The sequence below is a fragment of the Bufo bufo genome, chromosome 3 (genome assembly GCF_905171765.1).
Source record: "Bufo bufo chromosome 3, aBufBuf1.1, whole genome shotgun sequence".
Taxonomy (NCBI): Eukaryota; Metazoa; Chordata; class Amphibia; order Anura; family Bufonidae; genus Bufo; species Bufo bufo.
The window spans coordinates 557,028,410-557,048,467 of NC_053391.1; the positions used below are offsets into that span (position 1 = coordinate 557,028,410).

General features: G+C 43.1%; 1 protein-coding gene across 2 annotated transcripts in view; it reads left to right on the forward strand.

Annotated features, from left to right (window-relative positions):
• CACNB3 (calcium voltage-gated channel auxiliary subunit beta 3) overlaps positions 1 to 20,058 on the forward strand; it is a 184,015-nt gene that overhangs the window by 117,191 nt on the left and 46,766 nt on the right. Inside the window, exons 2-5 of one of the 2 annotated variants that reach the window (XM_040425514.1) lie at positions 5,188 to 5,310; positions 18,055 to 18,177; positions 18,685 to 18,800; positions 18,881 to 18,954. In XM_040425514.1, coding sequence (XP_040281448.1) covers positions 5,188 to 5,310; positions 18,055 to 18,177; positions 18,685 to 18,800; positions 18,881 to 18,954 — 436 coding nt within the window. Of the gene's footprint in view, positions 1 to 5,187; positions 5,311 to 18,054; positions 18,178 to 18,684; positions 18,801 to 18,880; positions 18,955 to 20,058 lie in introns of those variants that run through there. The other variant, XM_040425515.1, reaches the window with a different exon arrangement.

Here is a 20,058-nt window from a genome sequence, read left to right on the forward strand (position 1 = left end):
TGAAAAGGAATATATGTATCCCCCTTCTTTTTTTTTTTTTTTTTCTTTTATATTTTTATATATATTTTTTTATTTTTTTATTTTTTCCAGGAGTAGAATACCCAGTGTAGAATGTGCTTCACCCTCGTGCTACTAGACCGTGACACAAACTCCTGCCCCATAAAGGACCATGTGTCACCTACCTGAATCAATGCGGGTACGTGCTACCAGTCTAAGTTGAAGGGGGAAAAGGGGAGAAGGAAGGAAAGGAGAAAAATAAAAATGATTCAACATATCGCATCACCTTTACCTTCTCCCCTCCCCCCCCTTTTTTATTTTTTATTTTATTTATTTATTTATTTATTTTTTAATTACCTGCCGGAAACAAAGTGACAGGAGACACGTAGTTGCAATATGTACTGTGGGATGATGATCCTACTGACCTGTAAAAGATACTGCGGTTACCACCTAGAACCTTGATAACCTAAACTTTATGAGCCATGCTACTAATATTTAGATGTGCAACCACTATGCGTTTGCCTTGCGCAGACTAAGGATATGAAAACTACTATGTGTGTGAAAATGAGAACCATGAGATGGTGTGGTGTGTGGGCTGCTGCCTGCAGTAAGTACTTGCTTAGTTATATTAAAAGACCGTGGCCATGAGCCGGACCAGGCAATGTGCCCTGAGAAACCTGACTGAGGGTACTGAAGTGCACTGCCAGACTGCCCTGCCAAGAACCACCGTGACTGTGGCCCTCGCCGCAGGGACCATGATCTGCCAGTACACGTGTACCATGCTCAGAAGCCGCCCAGTGAGGCATATGCAGCAGCGGCACCTGCCCCAACGTAACACATGTCCCTGCCATGCTCATAGATGCGAACGTAGCTGCACAGGCTGTGACCGAACAGCCGCTGAGTGAGAGCACAGTGGCCAGTGATCGCCGCACACATGTTGCAAAGTGAGTGTCGTTCTTGCCATGTACGACGTCCAACGCCTCCCTCCCCCCCCCCCCAAACCTCATCACCTTAGTCAGATGCTTTCAACCGTAGAACCAGAGCTGACGCTGAGACTCTGATCGCTGTTTGCCACGTGACGCCTCTGACCGCTGCCGAAGGTGCCGACCCGGAAGTGAACCTGGGCGGAAAAGCGACGAGCCGTGCGACCTAGGCTATGCGGGTGAGACTTATATGCTGTGAGAGGGAGCCTCCCCTCACACAAATACGGCAATACCTTAGCCTTAATACATATATATATATATATATATATATATTTTTTTTTATATACTCCTGAAAGGCATGAATTCCATATGTACTAAAATTTGTTTTAAATTCAGTTTTAGGGTGGATTTATACATTTTGTGGTGTGTATTGGTTCTAGTGATTTTTTTTTGCACTTATTCTTTCTAAAAAAAAAAAATGACAACTCTAAGGGTCCATTCACACGTCTGTAAGAAATTTAGAATACAGGCAGATAAGTGTTTGTTTGTTTTTTTGCCTACTGGTGTTTTTTTTCTATTTGGTGGCTTCTCTGCGTTTTAAAGCCTTTGCCATTTTTAGGTGTTTTTTTTTTCATCTCCTCTATGGTAAAAAAAAAAGCAAAAAAAACCTGAAAAAAACACCCACACATACGGCACATTTGTTTTGAAAAATAAAGGCCAATAAAAATGGCTTAAAATGCATTCAGTATGTAAAAAAAAAATTCTATTGCAGTTTTAGAGGTGAAAAAAAAACAAATTCATGTGTGTAGGGTCCAAAATGAGTAGATGGTTGTATAAAAACCGAAAATGTTTCAATAGGATCCGGTGCATGGAAATATATTTTGAGCAGTAGTGAAGAGCAGTTGGCTAATTTATGAACTAGTACTTGTACAGCATTGAAGATGTTAATACTCAGGGTAATAGACTCTTCTAGTAACCTGGGGTGACCATGGATGACTAATACTCCTACAGAACCACTCAGACTTTCTTCTGTGGACATAGCTGACCAAGCGTTCTGAAGCCTGCATGGTGACAAGACCACACCAGACTGAGATCTTGTCACACGGTGTAATCCTGTCTCGGGCTGATATGTTCATACTGCTTTATGAGTATGTTTTGACATCAGCTCATTTATCACTTAAAGGTAATGGTTGCAAAAGTGTTTGCCTGTTATTTGCAGCCGTACTGTGCTGCTGAGGCAGACCTGTAATCCTCTAGAGAGCCTATTACCTCAGGAGGAAAGCTTGAGATGGAGGAAGCGAGCAGGGGCGATTTTTTTCTGACTACTGATCTGTGGGCAGATTGAGCACACAATGGATGATGGCACAAATGTGGAATATGTGTCTGTGGTGGAGACCACTGATGGAGACCATTGACAACATAGGGATTTAAAAAGAAATGTTCTGTATTGCAGCTTTTTTGTTGAACAGTGAATAAAAATTTCACAAAAACGTAATACTTGCATCAGATATTAATAAATAGACATAACACATATCTAGCATCTCATCTACATATAAACTTGGGGCATGTAAGCCCCACCCCTGGAATACCCCCAAACTTGTCCGATAACCCCCTCTAATAGGTGGGGCTCGTATTAGCCCTACCCATTTTTGGACTGTGACAGCCTGAATTTCCAAGGAACCATCTTTGAAAATTAGGGACAGTCTAGGGGCAGACATAAACCCTAGAGGGAAATTTCCAGATGGGCCAATACCCAAGGGGGCCACCCAAGAGCTCCTCAAGTCTCTGGGTACAAGATGCTGCGTTGATTAACAATGAGAGCATCAGGAACTTATGTACCTGGTCGTGTACCACAGGTGCCCTTCTCAATTCAACTGTATCACCATTACTGGCACTACAGATGGTATGGCTGACCCCACCAACTTGTGTTGGCCCTCCCTGCTTGTGTTGCTCCATCTTCTGTCAATTTGGTCAGCCTACTTTTAGTTTTATTTCAGGGCCACTTTAAGTTGCCAGTCTGCCTCTGGGACAGGCCCTGAAAATTCAGGACTGTTGGCAACTACTTTATAATACTGCATAGTAGTAGTGAACCTCTTTATATAATTGTACTCGGAAATCTCAAGAAAGAAAAATGTGAAAATGACACAGAGAGACATTGGGGGATCTGTTAAAAAAAAATAGGCCTGTGCGTCCACAAAACAACTTGACAGAACCCCCTTTCATGATCCATAACAGTATGTCTTGGCCAAGTGGCACCCAAATCCATGACTCAACCTAACGTTTTGTATACTTCTAGGGATAGCGAGGACAGGAGAATGTTTCCTTTACAGGAATTCTGCATTAATTGAGTTCAGTGGGCAGTATGCAATATGTCATTCCACCTCTGTTGGTACTCCTCAGAATATAAGCACTTGATTACTCTTGATTTTCTAGGGGTACTGCCATTTTCAATGTAGACTGACTAAACAGTGCGGTCTTCATTAGTTTACTTAGAGCCCGCTGCAGGCCATATGGCTGCGCAGGACTTTACCGCGGCGTGGCCGCATTGCAAGAGTGACACAACTGTGCTGTGTTGTACCCTAAGGGTCCTCTGTCAGCCTGCCCTCTGCTTCTTGATTGACAAAGCCAGGTTCTTGCAAAGTCATCTCACCTGGCCCTGTCAGTCAAGGAGAAGGAGGAGCTGGCAGAGAAAGGAGGATGATCAAGGGTGCACAGAGTGATTTGGGCCTACCCTTGGTGCACCTTACTGCTTATTTGCCTATGTACTAATAGTGCTTTTTCTTCAGAATGAGGCAACAGATCACTAACTGAAAGTTGTCATTAAATACAGCTGAGCATACAAGGCATTGTGCCTGGTTTATCAGTGAATTTCTTAGTGACAGACTTCCTTTAACCCCGTAACGTATAATCACGTACATGAACGTCATTATACTTAGAGTTATGTGGAGCGGGCTGCTGTGCTGAGATGAACCTGATCATTTAACCCCTCCGATGCCGCAGTTAATAGTGAGTGTGCAGCGCAGCATCTGTGGGGTTAGGCACAGAGAGGGTGCCACATATGTCTGTAAAGTTGTGCACGATGCACTGCTAAGTAGGCAACGTCTTCAAATGCCAGAGACTCCATGTTTCCCTCCCAAAAAATGTATTAAAAGTAATCAAAAAGCCATATGTATCCCAAAAATTGTACTAATAAAAACTACAGTTTGCCCCGCAAAAAAGAAGCCTCTCACAGTTCTTTTAGTCTTTTTTTATAGTAAAACAAAATAAAAACTACGGTACACAAATTTGGTATTACCATATTAACCTGCAGAGTAAGGACATCATGTCATTTTTAGTGCACAGTGAGCACCATAATATCAAAACCTTGGCGAAATTGTGTTGTTGTTTTTTCAATTTCACCCCACAAAGATTTTTTTTCCAATATAAGACTTTAAATTGGTGCAATTGAAAAATACAAATTGTCCCGCAGAAAAATATGCCCTTATATGACAGTGCAAACGCAAAATTTAAAAAGCTCTGACTCTTTGAGTGTGAGGAGGAAAAAACAAATTTGGGCCTGGTCCTTAAGGGTTAAAGGGATTGTCTAACCCTGTACAAGTAATGGCCTATCCCCAGGATTGGTCATCTCCATCTGATCGGCGGTGGTCTGACACCCTGCACACGGTTCCTAATGGATAAAAGTATTGCGGTTCACTGTATCCAGTCGTTTTAGCTGGATCTGCAGTTATTATGAGGGATTATTATTGGTTGTGTAATATAAAAAATAACTTTGCTTGTCTTGCACATTTTTAAATTATTCATCCTGGATAAATGAAGATAAAAATACAGTTTTAAAGAGTCACATGCATTTTTATAGTTGCCGAAATTTGCAGAGTACCAGGAAACAAGACTATTCAATGGCAGAGATTAAGGATCTTTTGTTCATAGTGGGAACAGGTCCAACCAAGGATTTGTGCCTTTATACAGCATTTTCCTAGGATCTGGTATCTGCACTCAAACTGGGGATTCTAGCATGTGAAGACGAAAGAGTCTTAAAGGGGATATGTACCCTGGTGGTGTTGTGTTTTGCTGTGCCATTTCTCTGTTGTTCCTAGAGGATCATTTGCAAATCTTAAAACATCATTTTTCTCAGCAATGTAACAGATCAGACAGTTTCATAGGTACAGATCTGCTGACAGATTCCTTTAAATGTCTTAGCACAGAATATCAAAATGTGTAAAGGCAAGCTGAGGAATGCTTATGACTAATCACTGCATTTCCATTGCAGGGTTCAGCTGATTCCTACACAAGTCGTCCATCGTTAGACTCCGACGTGTCACTGGAGGAGGATCGGGAGGCTGCCCGCCGCGAGGTGGAGAGGCAGGCTCAAGAACAGCTCGACAGAGCAAGGGTACGTATCTCTATCCTCAGTTAATTTCTTACTTTTTTTTTTTTTTAAACAATATTATTTTGTCCTAAGGATTTGGCAGCATTTTATGATGCTTCTTCTCCTGCTTAACACATAGGAAAGCTGATATTAATTGTTCTCTTCCAACTATATTTTAATGTTTAGGACTTTCAGCTTCCAAGAGCCCTGCAGCAGGTTATCCAGAATTATCCTTTCCTGTAAGCCTCTGTTCACATTACATTTGATACAGTTGAGGAAGACATTAAAAAGGAATACTGCAAAAAATTATTTTCATTTTAGGCATACATTTAGTTTTGGTATATGTCTGGATTTGTTTGACAGGCAGATTCAAAATAGATACCCTGAAAACGTATACCTTGGTTTTGCATCCACCGGTCCATTGGCTTCTACTCTTTAAAATAGGAACCTTCCTTCACCTCTGCGTTGCTTTGTGGTGCTGAAGAATTTAAATGGCTATTAACATCAATAACTTAAAAGGGTTTCCAGGATTTTTATATTGATGGCCTATCCCAAGGATTGGCCGCCAATATTAAATCGGCATGGGACCAAAACCCTGTAGCCCTGACAATCTGCTACTCCAGTGTAGTTCCAGTGCAGGGACTACACAGATCCATTCACTGGACTGAACCAGTGGACTGAACTGGTTACTGTAGGGCTGCTCCCATTCTCTGCAGCTGTAACCCGCTCTGTCCATTGCACAATGACTGAAGCTGTGTAGTTCTGGTGCTGATTTTTGGGTGTACGGGGTGTTGGTCCCTTGCTGTTCAGATATTGATGGCCAATTCTGAAGATAGGCCATCAATCTAAAAATCCTGGAATACCCCTTCAAAAAAAGGTGTCCAGGCATAAACCTGTTAATCATATGCCATAGATATTAGATAATACAGAAAAAAAAGTAAAGCACTCCACTCTATTTCATTGATGTGTATTCACACAAAGTCCACAAAGCAGTGTTTTCAAGCTTGAAAATGGCTGCAGGGAACATCTGAAACATTGCTATGTGGACTTTGGGGGCAAACACGTCACTGAAATCGAGTGGAGTGCTGCTTCCCTTTCCTTTTATCTGTCTAGACAATTGGGATTCTGAAGTTGGATTCCTAGATCTCACTCAAATTTTGTGGTTTTCTTTTTCAGTCTTTTTTTGTTTTTGCATACAAAATCCTATGTATTACATAAATGTGATGTGAACCAGTGGCGTAGCGTGGGTTGCCAGGACCAGGGGCAAGCCAAGTATTGCGCCCCCCAGCCTGTGGCCACGTCCCTTTTTACAGAAAATGTAGTAGATATCACTTGCAGTCCTACGTAACTCCACAGATAACACAGTGATAACTCTCTGAGTACAGATAATGTAGTAGATGGGTGTGAGCCCCCAGAATTCTGAACACGCACAGTGTGACCTGAAGTCTGGGGCTGGGCTGCTACAGTGTGGGCCAAATTCTCAATCTCCTCCCCCCAATCCTATAATGAAATACAAAAGGATGGTCCCTCGGGGGAAAGGTGGTGCCGTCGCACCTGACCCCAATACTGCTCGGCAATCTAAACTACATGAAACTAAAGGGGGCAGCAACGTGTTTAAAACGTAACATTTAATGTTATCAGTTAAAATCACAAGAGCGGGAATATGGACCCCTTACAAACATGCAACACAGACAGACGACAGAGGACCTGGAGTACGTGTAACCTACCAGGTCACCTTTGATCTAGTCCACAGGACCACCCCTAAGGCAGGTTGGAGTGGGTCTGACAGGACAAACCAAAGGTAGGTAAATGTAAGACCACAGATGTGTACTTAAAGTTGCTCGTGGTACACTGTCAGGACTACAAACATGCCAGACAGGCAGAAAAAAGGGTTGGTCTTACCAGTGGAGGGAAGTCAGGACCAGCACCCAGGGTGCACATACAGAGGTAATCCTTTAACTTGAGAGGGTCTTCAGGTAGAGGGTCAACAAGATGAGAGAGGGCCTCAGGGAGAGAATCTATCCCTGTTAGGCCCTACTTGACCTGTTGTACCCTGAAAAAGCCTCCTAACACGGGGTCCTAGCCCCGCAGGAGGGTGGCCCCGTACGGAACCTTACCCTAAACTGATAACCCTAAATGGCCCTGCCAGGAGCAAAGTGTAGAGGCCAAGTGTATATCATAAATTGTTGTGATAAAAATAGAACCCTAAGGTGGTGATATATTCAAGTGTCCCTACGCGTTTCATATATGAATATATCTACAGAGGGATAGCTGTGATTATAAAAACCCCATAAATCATCAGGGGACAAGGGTCTTAAATAGAATACCCCCACTCCTGAAACAGCTATGTAGCTGGGCGGGGGGGAAAAAGATTGTAGTGGCGCAGACTGTGACGAGCGTATGGCCCTATACCACATTGACACCTGTAGAATGGAAACATCAAAATAGAATCCTGTCAGAGCAATGATCTAGCTACGGCACCATACAATAGCATGTCAAAGCAGTTTACTTACAATTTCCTTGGAAGGCGTATGGCCTATTCCCAGGGAACCCGGCAGAGGTAGAAAAGCTTGCTGCCGTTCTGCTGACGTCTGGCAGCGCGACAGAGCGCGCCGGCGTTATTTAAAGAGAAGGGGAGGGAGGGTACTGGACTACGCAGGCGCATAGTCGGGAGCTGCTGTCCACGTGACTAGTAATACGTCATGTGGTGCGGCGCGCTCCGTGAAAGTTCGCGCATGCGTTCCAGCAAGTCAGACAGCCCATACTAAGCGCAGCCTCACCGACGTAGGAGCATTGCGCAACATGGGCCGTCTGTACAGCATAGCACAGAGTGGGAGGAGCTGGTGACTGAACGAAACAAGCTACTTCATCTACACTCCTGCTAGTGCTAGAGGGGACATTGGGACGTACCCCTCCAGCATGGGACCGATATAGGGACATTCTAGGCAGTACAGACCTAAGAATCCAGATAGGGAGAGTGACTTGAAACCGAGACACCAGTACTAGCTGCTGGCAAAGGGTAACATTAGTGGGAGAAAGGGAAAGCCTAGGGAATGGGAAGGGGAATGAGTAGTAAGACGGGGCATATGATGGTGATAAATTGCCCATCGTCCCACTAAACTTGTCGCCTCATCAAGTGCAACGGGCGGAGGGCACTTCTATACAGATAAGCATGATCACACATCACAGGAAACAACCAAACTGTAGCTGGTCATTTAGACCGTGGGGGTTGGTGGTTTTAAGTTTAAATATCCACCAACATTCCCTCTGGAGGATCCGTTTGTCCCAACCGCCCCCTCGTTGGGGTTTCCTGATTGATTCAATGCCTAAAAATGTAACAGCTGAGGTCTGGCCGCCGTGAGCGGAATGAACGTGTCTCGCCACCGGAGTATCCCTATTATTGCGTATATCGCTGATGTGCTCACCCATACGTATTCGTAATTCTCTGCGTGTTTTCCCCACATATCGTATTCCGCACTCGCAGGTAAGGAGATAGATAACTTCTGCAGTGCAACAGTTGATGAAATCTCGTATAAAGTGGGTATTGCCCGCAGAGTCCAACACCAGTGATTTACCTTGGGTGACAATTTAACAGAAGCTACAGCGACCACATTTGAAGCATCCCCTGACCAGTCTGTGCAACCACGTCCGTTTTTTCGGTGGACTGTAATGCTGTGGACAAATTGATCTCTGAAATTGGTGCCTCTCCTAAAGGTCACTGAGGGGTAAGAACTAACAACATCAGCCAGATCTGGGTCCATCAGGAGGGTATCCCAGTTACGTCCAAGGATTTCTTTAATTTGAGTGGCCGCTGAGTCAAATGTGCCTTTAACTCATAGTATTTTTTGTGGGTCATTTTTAGGACACAGGGTAGGATGTAGAAGTTTAGTGCGTGTCTCGGCCCGTGCCCTTTGGTAGGCCTGTCTCAGTGTATTATCGGGGTAGCCACGTTCCCGGAAGTGTCTTTTGCCTGACGTTTAAACTCCCCTTGTTCCGAGCAGTTGCGTTTTAACCTTAGATATTGACCTACCGGGATACCCCGTTTTAGCGGGATGGGGTGGCAGCTGTCCCATCTAAGCAGGTAATTCGTTGCTGTCGCTTTCCGGTAGAAGGTGGTCTGTAAACCCCCCTTAGTATCCCTGGATATAGATATGTCCAGGAAGGGTAGATCGTTACGCACAATTAAAGAGGTGAACCTAAGGTTAATGGTATTGTGGTTCAGCTCCACCAACTTCTTGAAGTCTACCTCTGACCCGATCCACAGGATGAAAATGTAATCTATGTAGCGGGCCCAGAGGACGATATATTTGGCATACCAGCTGGACGTGTCCCCAAACACGACTGTCTCTTCCCACCAGCCCAGGAGCAAATTCGAATAAGACGGCGCACATGAGCTACCCATAGCGGTGCCTCTAAGCTGGTGGTATATCCGACTGTCAAAAAGAAAGCAATTACTGGACAGCACGAAATTCAAAAGGTCAAGGACCAGCTCCTTATGTGCGGAGAACTGTTGGCCCCTGGCTCTCAAAAAATGTGCAGTAGCTAAGAGACCCTTATCATGGGGATAGAAGAATATAGAGCCTCGACATTAATTGAAGCCAGGAACCAACTAGGTTTTAGACAGAGGTTCTCCAGTTTGGTAAGTAGATCACCAGTGTCTCTCACATACGAGGGCAGGGATTGTACAAAAGGCCCCAGGACCCGATCAACGTAAATTCCACTGTTCTGAGGCAGACTCCCTACCCCTGAGACAGTCGGCAGACCCTTGAGGGGAAATGTGCCCTTATGGACTATGGACTACCTGAAGACCCTCTCAAGTTAAAGGATTACCTCTGTATGTGCACCCTGGGTGCTGGTCCTGACTGTCCTCTACCGGTAAGACCAACCCTTTTTCTGCCTGTCTGGCATGCTTGTAGACCTGACAGTGTACCACGAGCAACTTTAAGTACACATCTGTGGTCTTACATTTACCTACCTTTGGTTTGTCCTGTCAGACCCACTCCAACCTGCCTTAGGGGTGGTACTGTGGACTAGATCAAAGGTGACCTGGTAGGTTACACGTACTCAAAGTCCTCTGTCGTCTGTCTGTGTTTGTAAGGGGTCAATTTTCCCGCTCTTGGGATTTTAACTGTTCCCCCCCAATCCTACCATGAAACAGATATTTGGAAGGACATTACATACATCACTATTAAATATACAGTAGAATACAGCACCATACCTGTTAGATCTAGAGACGTCTCCTGGGTGTAGACTCTTTCCTCAGCGTCTTCATTCCGCGATAAGACCGCCATGATACCTTCCTTCAGCCGCTTCTCGTCTCTGCAGAGATTCACAGATTTTTTTTTGATTCCTCACTTTATTATTATCCTCTCCTTCCTGGTGTCTCAACACTGTCATCCTGCTGCCCCCCAAGACTGTGCTAGAGCCATACAGATAGTCCCCCATTCCCCATAATATTATTCCCCCTGTATATTATAATGACCCCCTCTGTATTATTATTATTATTTTTATTAATATTAATGGCCCCTCTGTATTATTATTAATATTAATGGCCCCCTCTGTAGTATCATTATTATAATGGACCCTCTGTATTATTATTATAATGGCCCCTCTGTATTATTAGTATATATAATGGCCCCCTCTTTGGTATTAGTATAATGTCCCCCTCTTTATTATTAATATAATGGTCCCCTCTTTATTACTAATATAATGGTCCCCTCTTTATTATTAATATAATGGCCCCCCTCTTTATTATTAACCCTTTCAACCCCGTGCCAGTTTTCACCTTCCTGCCCAGGCCATTTTTTGCAAATCTGACATGTGTCACTTTATGTGGTAATAACTTTAAAACGCTTTTACTTATCCAGGCCGTTCTGACATTGTTTTTTCGTCACATATTGTACTTCATGACAGTGGTAAAATTGAGTCAAAAAATTTGCAAATTTGCAAATGTCAATTTCTCTACTTTTATAATATATAGTAATAACTCCAAAAATAGTTATTACTTTACATTCCCCATATGTCTACTTCATGTTTGGATCATTTTGTGAATGCCATTTTATTTTTTGGGGCTATTAGAAGTTTAGAAGCAAATCTTGAAATTTTTCTGAAAATTTCCAAAACCCACTTTTTAAGGACCAGTTCAGGTCTGGAGTCACTTTGTGAGGCTTACATAATAGAAACCACCCAAAAATGACCCCATTTTAGAAACTACACCCCACAAGGTATTCAAAACTGATTTTACAAACTGTGTTAACCCTTTTAGGTGTTCCACAAGAATTAATGGAAAATTGAGATAAAATTTCGAATTTCACTTTTTGGGCAGATTTTCTATTTTAATCTTTTTTTTTTTCCTTTAACAAAGCAAGGGTTAACAGCCAAACAAAACTCAATATGTATTGCCTGATTCTGTAGTTTACAGTAACACCCCATATGTGGTTGTAAACTGCTGTACGGGCACACGGCAGGGCGCAGAAGGAAAGGAACGCCATATGGTTTTTGGAAGGCAGATTTCACTGGGATAATTTTAAGCTGCCATGTCACATTTGAAGACCCCCTGATGCACCCCTAGAGCAGAAACTCCAAAAAAAATGACCCCATTTTGGAAACTACCGGATAAGGTGGCAGTTTTGTTGGTACTATTTTAGGGTACATATGATTTTTGGTTGCTCTATATTACACTTTTTGTGAGGCAAGGTAACAAAAAATAGCTGTTTTGGCACCATTTTTATTTTTTGTTATTTACAGTGTTCATAAGCCATAGCTTTTTAATTTTTTGGGCGATTGTTTCAGGTAGGATATCATTTTTGCAGGATGAGATGACGGTTTGATTGGCACTATTTTGGGGTGCATATGACTTTTTGCTATTTCACTTTTTGTGATGTAAGAAGACGTTTTTATTTAATATTTTTTACGGTGTTCACTTGAGGGGTTAGGTCATGTGGTATTTTTATAGAGTTAAAAAGAAAGCTTGAACCAGCACTTGTGGGATAGTTGCTCCAGCTTTATTGATGATAATTGATCACATACAGTGGACCTCTCTGCACACTGGTAACCCTTTAGTTAACTAAGGGGTTACCAGTGTGCAGAGGGGTCCACTGTATGTGATCAATTTTCATCAATAAAGCTGGAGTAACTATCCCACAAGTGCTGGATCAAGTTTTCTTTTTTACTGCTAACACAGGACCTACCTGGTTGGATCCGTGCGCTGGGATTTGTTGTTTGTATTTTCATAGAGCAGGTTGTTACGGACGCGGCGATACCTAATATGTCTGTTTTTTGTTTTGTTTTTTTACATTTAACACAATAAAAGCAGTTTTGAAACAAAAAACAATCATGTTTTAGTGTCTCCATAGTCTGAAAGCCATAGTTTTTTATTTTTTGGGAAATTGTCTTAAGTAGGGGCTAATTTTTTGTGTGATGAGGTGACGGTTAGATTAGTACTATTTTGGGAGGCATACACCCTTTTTGATCGCTTGGTGTCGCACTTTTAGTGATATAAGGTGACCCAAAAATAGTTTTTTAGCACAGTTTTTATTTTATTTTTTTGATGTTCACCTGAGGGGTTAGGTCATGTGATATTTTTATAGAGCCGGTCGATACGGACGCGGTGATACCTAATATGTCGCTTTTTATTTTTTACTTGAAACTTTTATTTTATGTCCACTCTGGGACTTCAACTTTTGGGGGTCTGATCCCCTTTACAATGCATCACAATACTTCTGTATTGTGATGCATTGGCTGTAAGTGTATTACTGAATGTAATACACTTACAGCCTGCTTGCCTGTGAGAACCAGGGGGCTGGATCTCAAAGGCTTAGGGCTTATGCACACAAACGTATTTTCTTTCTGTCTCCGTTCTGTTTTGTTTTTTTGCAGACCGTATGTGGAACCATTCACTTCAATGGGTCCGCCAAAAAAACAGAAGTTACTCCGTGTGCATTCCGTTTCCGTATGTCCGTATTTCCGTTCCGCAAAAAGATAGAACACGTCCTATTATTGTCTGCATTACGGACAAGAATAGTACTGTTTTATGAAGGGCCAGCTGTTCCGTTGCGCAAAATACAGAATGCACACGGATGTCATCCATATTTTTTGCAGATCTGTTTTTTGTGTGCATGAGCCCTTACAGGAAGGCAGCCACGATGCCTAAGGAAGGCATCGGGCTGCCTTCCCTGCCATCGGGTCCCCATCACAGCAGCGTGGGGACCCAATGGAAGCTCTCTCCCTCCCTCCACACATCACATCACGCGCTGACTGCGGCACATCAAGGGTTAATGCGCCGGCATCTGTGTTTTCACAGATGCCGGCGCATATAGCAGGGGTCCGGCTATTAGTGACTTCCGGACCTCGCCGCTGATCGGACAGGCGCTGCGCGGCAAGTCACGTGAATACTATTACTGCGCTGGTCGGGAAGGGGTTAATATAATGGCCCCCTCTTTGTTATCAGTATAATGTCCCCCTCTTAATTATTAGTATAATGTCCTCGGTCCTCCTCTCTCTGCTTCTCCCCCACCCCCATAGTTCCCCCAGTACCTCCGCAATTAGGGTAGGGTACATACATTTAAAAAAAAAACTTTTAAAATACTTACCTCGCTCCATCACAGCTTGTGCTCTCCCACGCCGCGTCATTGCTTCATCTCGTGAGACCCGATGCAGGAGGTCACAGTGAGGTAATCGTGACCTCCTGCATTGCTCTACTGCCTCATAGGCTTCAGGCCTACTGGCCTGAAGCCTATGAGGCATAAAGGATGGGACGGAAGCCATAGGCTCCCGTGGCCCTCATTGAAATGCTTGCTGCCTGGCGCCCCCTGCAATTTGGCGCCCGGAGCAACCGCCCCCTGAACCCCCACGCTACGCCACTGCAAAGCATAATACATGTGTCCAGAGAGCACTGATTAGGTATCATAAATATGAAGTACCAATGCACACAAGCTGCAGCCTCTATCTGTTCCATTGATTACATTTAATTAATTAGAGGTTTCCAATGCAATAAACAAATAAGGAAATAATTTTAAAAAATTCTGGAGACTTATTAACCTCATAGAAGTTTTTTCCAAAATAAAGAAATGTCTATTTTATCCACAATTTTTCATAAATTCTGTGCTGCATTCATATTTTTCTGTGCATATAACTGGTGTCTGGTGGGGAAATTAGCACCTTCTATATGGTTCCTTAGTTGAACAGTACCTCCAGGTGGGCTCAGTTATGTATTCTGGTCCATATGATACACTTTTTTAAATCCAAAGCATAAAAAAGGTTCAATACAAAAGTACAATTTGATTGACAGTAAAGGAATCCTATTGTTTAATTCCTATAGGTCCGCAAAAGTATTTCCATATATCTATCCATGCTCCCTAGTGGATACTTATGAGTATGGGTAGGTTCCCACCTCCATTTAACTGATCCAGCAGAGAACAGCCTGCCAAAGTTCACTGCATCAGGCCCAGTCGGATACTGCCGTTCACTGTCAGACCCCATTGATTATAATGGGAACCCGCAGGGATCCTGATGCTTTCCATCATAAGTGCTGGTTTTTGGCAAGACAAAAATGTTGCATGCAACATTTTTTTTCCTGTCCAAAAGCCAGCATTTCAGCAGAAAGCAAAAATAGCCAAGCCCTGGCTCGGTTATTTCTTGCAGTCCCATAGCGGTAAATAGAGAAGTGGTCCTGCTTGCGTAGTGAGCATTTGCTCAGCTATTTAGTGATAAATGGAGAGCATGTGCTCTCCTTCCCTTTGGGGGCCCTGTTCTCTAGATAGGAGCAGATCTCAGAAATGGGATCCACATCTACCTGACATTGATAGCATATCCTAGCGATATGCCACCAATGTCCCAGAAGGGGCCATCCCATTTAAGTTCACCAAGGGAGGGTTAAAGCCACTCTCTCTCCTCCTGCTTCCTCAGCCAGCCCCTCCCTCTTTCTTGATTGACAGGGCCGGCAAGATGACTATGCAGGGAAGTGGCACTTTCAATCTAGAAGGAGAGGGAGGAGCAAGGGTGCACAGAGTGGCTTGAGTCTGATCTTAGTGCACTTACAGTCATGGCCGCAAGTGTTGGCACCCCTGAAATGTTTCCATAAAATGAATTATTTCACCCTGAAAATTATTGCAATTACACATGTTTTGTTATACACATGTTTATTTCCTTTGTGTATATTGGAAGAACAAAAAAAACAGAGAAAACAAGCAAAAAATTATATAATTTCACGCAAAACTCAAAAAATGGGCTGGATAAATTTACTGGCACCCTCAACTTAATATTTGGTTGCACACCCTTAGGAAGAAATTGCTGAAATCAATCGCTTCCTATAACCATCAAAAATTCTAAGATCTCTCCACAGGTGTTCAATGGGATTTAGATCCGGGCTCATTGCTGGCCACTTCAGAACTCTCCAGCCCTTTGTTCCCATCAATTTCTGGGTGCTTCTTGAAGTATATTTGGGGTCCCGCTTGAAGACCCATGACCTAGGACGCAAACCCAGCTTTCTGACACTGGGCGCTACATTGCAACCCAAAATCCTTTAGTAATCTTCAGATTTCATGATGCCTTACACACAGTCACAGTGCCAGAGGCAGCAGAACAACTCTAAAATATCTTTGTTTCTTCACCATATTTGACTGTACGTACTGTGTTCTTTTCTTTGTAGGCCTTATTCCATTTTTGGTAAACAGTAGAATGATGTGCGTTACCAAAAAGCTCTATCTTGGTCTCCTCTGTCCACAAGACGTTTTCCCAGAAATATTTTGGCTTACTCACGTACATTTTGGCAAACTGTAGTCTAGCTTTTTTATGTCCTCCTGGGTCTCCAGCCATAACTTTAATTTCATTCAAATGTCGACAGATAGTTCGTGCTGACACTGATGCTCCCTGAGCCTGCAGGACAGCTTGAATTTCTTTGGAACTTGATTGGGGCTGCTTATCCACCATCTGGACTGTCCAGCATTGCAACCTTTTAGAAATTTTTCTCTTCCGTCCACATCCAGGGAGATTAGCTACAGTGCCATGGGTTGTGAACTTCTTGATTATGTTGCGCACCGTGGATAAAGGAACATCAAGATCTCTGGAGATGGACTTGTAACCTTCAGATTATTGATATTTTTCCACAATTTTGGTTCTCAAGTCCTCAGACAGTTATTTTCTCCTCTTTCTGTTCTCCATGCTTAGTGTGGCACACACAGTGCAAAGAGTCAATTTCTCCCTTTTTTTTAATCTGGTTTCGGGTGTTTTTTATATTGCCCACCCCTGTTACTTGCTACAGGTGAGTTTGAACGAGCATCAAAACTTGAAACAAAGTTATTTACCCACAATTTTGAAAAGGTGCCAACAATTTTGTCCAACCCATTTTTGGAATTTTGTGTGAAATTATGTCCAATAAGCCTTTTTTTCCTCAGTTTTTATTTTTGCGTTGTTTAAATACACACAAAGGAAATACACATGTGTTACTGCAATGATTTTACTTTTTCTCCAGCATGAAACAACGCTAAGTTAAAGGTATCATTACATTCTGCTGAGTTCACCCTCAGGATAGGTCATAAGTATCAGATCAGTGAAGGTCCGACACCCAGCACTCCTGCCAATCAAATGTTTGAAGAGACCACAACACTCCAGAGAGGTCAGCGGCCTGCTCACAGTTTACCAAATGCAGCATTGTATTGTGTAAGTGCTTGGTATCACAGCTCAGGTTCATTCACTTGAATGGCACTGCATTGCGCCTAGGCCATGTGACCGTTGTACAGTGACGTCATTGACCTAGGAAGAGGCTGGGGCACTCTGAGAGCGCCACAGTCTCTTCAAACAGCTGATCAGCGGGGGTGTTGGGAGTCAGATATCGATAACCTATGCTGAGGATAGGCCATCAGTATAAAAATCCAAAACAACCCCTTTAAAGTTCCACATGTGTTATCACTATTGTCAATTGAAAGTATTGTAACTTGAAACCAGAACTTGGCTATGAATTCTTCTGAAGCTCAAATTATCATCTCAAAATAAGAAAAAAATGGAAATAAATAAAAAATTATCAAATGATTAATATAGATATGACAAAAGTGAGAAATAACTGCTGGACGCTGGAAATGATTTTCTGTTTAGAAGGCAGGATACGGTACAGTACACGTAATGTGCCAGAACAAGAAAATGGAGTCGCACTCCCCTGGTGTCCATAGAAGCATAGAGCAGCATAGAACATATACAGTAAAGAAAACAGAGATTTTGAGCAGCTCTCACCTGCCAGGGATTCCACAGTAGTACTATAGTCTGCCATATGGAGGCGCTACTAGATAGCCAGTTAGCGCATACTTCAGTAATATTGGTGTTTTAATAGTGAAATGGCCATGCATCTTCCAACCCCCCGAGAGAAAAAAAATTGAGCTATCCCATGTATATAGCGACCAGCACTCACTTTTTTGATGATATGAAGAAATGTTTATTCAAGGCACAATAGCATCTTCAGAGGGCCATTCCTTCTTCGCTATATACTAGTAGAACGCCTTCCCTGGACGCGTGCACCACGTGCAAACCGCAGTGCCGACCCATTTTCTTCAATACCCTTATATCCCATGATTTGCCGAATGATTAGATGTTTGGCCGGTCCCACTGAAAATCGGTGTGTTTGGCCAACATATATCAGGGGGGCCACTATATTGCCACCCTTTAACCCACTCTAACTACCAGGATAATGTGATAGCTGATCATTTAGCTTCCAGCTTGTGATGAAAGCGGTCAAGAATACAAAAAATCCATGGGAAACTTTTACATTTCCTTCTGCAGCTCAAGCCAGTTGCTTTTGCTGTCAGGACCAATGTCAGTTACTGTGGAGCTTTGGATGAAGAATGCCCAGTTCAGGGAACTGCTATCAACTTTGAAGCCAAAGATTTTCTACATATCAAAGAGGTGAGTGTAAAAAAAGGCATCAGACCACTAGACGATGACTCATGATGACCACTATTTGTTTCTACTGCTTCCAGTGAGGTGGTGGTAGGGGTGGGTTTACTGTAGACCAGCATACTCTTGTACAAAATATACAATGCCAGTACAGGAGCAGTGCCAGTGTGGATTCTAGAAGGTTTACAGTGAGAACACTAGCCTGTCCCATTTTGTGAGCAATTGTGTTGTCCACCGTCTCATATCTGAGATGATGTGACTCCTAGACATTTCCACTTCACAATATCAGAATATCTCCAGTAAGATCCATTATTGTTATTACTGTGTGGTTGTATTCTTGTCTTTATAAACCTCTTAAAGTTGCCATGTGCAATCCTATTAATTATAAGGGTTCACCCATATGCTTTTGGTCATGTAGAATATTTGTGAATATTCACATGCCTTCTTGGCACAGTGGGCACATCACTAAACTGACCTCTTTCCAAGTTTACCTTTTCTGTTTCACCTATTTCCCAGAAATACAACAATGACTGGTGGATCGGGAGGCTAGTAAAAGAGGGGGGAGACATCGCCTTCATTCCAAGCCCTCAGAGGCTAGAGGCCATTCGACTGAAACAGGAGCAGAAAGCGAGGTAAGGCGCCATCACATTGCTTATTTATCTTAATAAGACATATAGTTAATTGCTAGAGTAATGGTTTTCCTTGTATTCAGGCGATCTGGTGGTAACACTTCTGGTTTGGGAGACATGGTCTCAATAAATCGGCGTTCGCCTCCCCCATCAATAGGTAAGGAGGCGTGTTTTTTTTCTCATATCATCATATCATTGTTAATCACTGAACGGTGCTCTCTTATATGAAGTGGCTATGGCTATACCTCCTAATTCCAAAGGACTGTATTAGTTACTAGGATATTTTAAGGGGTTGTCCTGGCTCCCAGTATTGATGACCTATCCTCAGGTTGTGGACTGACATATGGAACCCCCATTGTTTAACTGTTCCCTGCATGTTCAAGTGAATGGGAGCTGCACTGCAGCAACCTGGCAGGACCACTACACATGGAACAGAGCTGTGCTTCTGGCTTTGTTCAAAGTGGTCGTTCCGGTGGCTGCTGGGAGCAGCTGTTCTTTGGGGGTACCAGGTGTAGAACCATCACCGACTGGATATTGATGACCTATCCTGAGGATAGGTCATCGATATGAGGAACCCAGACAACCCCTTTAATAATGTGGAAGTTTTTCAGTTTTGAGATACTAATGGAAGCTGTCAAAAATAACTGCATCCCACATATATTAGAAATAATAAAAAGGTAGTTTGCAAATAAAAGCAGAAACTTAGCAGCTTTTTTTTTACTCATATTCTCTAATTTTCCTTTGCACTGGTGATTGCAATGTGGTTTCCATCATGAACTGATGACGTAGTGCTAGATCCATCACTTAATGAACACCAGCAGCAACTGAAGGACCCCCTTTAATTTATCAAGGCTGTGACCATGAAAACACTGGCTTTGTAGACCATAGCAAACCAGTCAGATTCAGCTTTCATTTTCTAAGCAGTACTGTGTTAAAGGGGTTCTTGGAGACCTGGAACCCCTTTTTATATGTGAAGGCATGATGCAAGTAATTAAATAAAAAGACTCACTTGTCACTGACTCTCCGGTTCCAGCGCCAAACTCCCTTTACCTCCACTTCTGGTCCACTCTGGACCAGAAGTGTGGCATTCTGTCTACATGCTCATCACCACTGCCAACCAATTATTGACCTCAGCAGTGGCAGCAGTCATTGATTGGCAGGCAGCGGTGATGTGCATGTAGACAGCACATCACCCTTCCGATCCATCAGGGACCAGAAACTGAGGACCAGGAAGATCAGTGTTGGAACTGTAGTGCTGGTG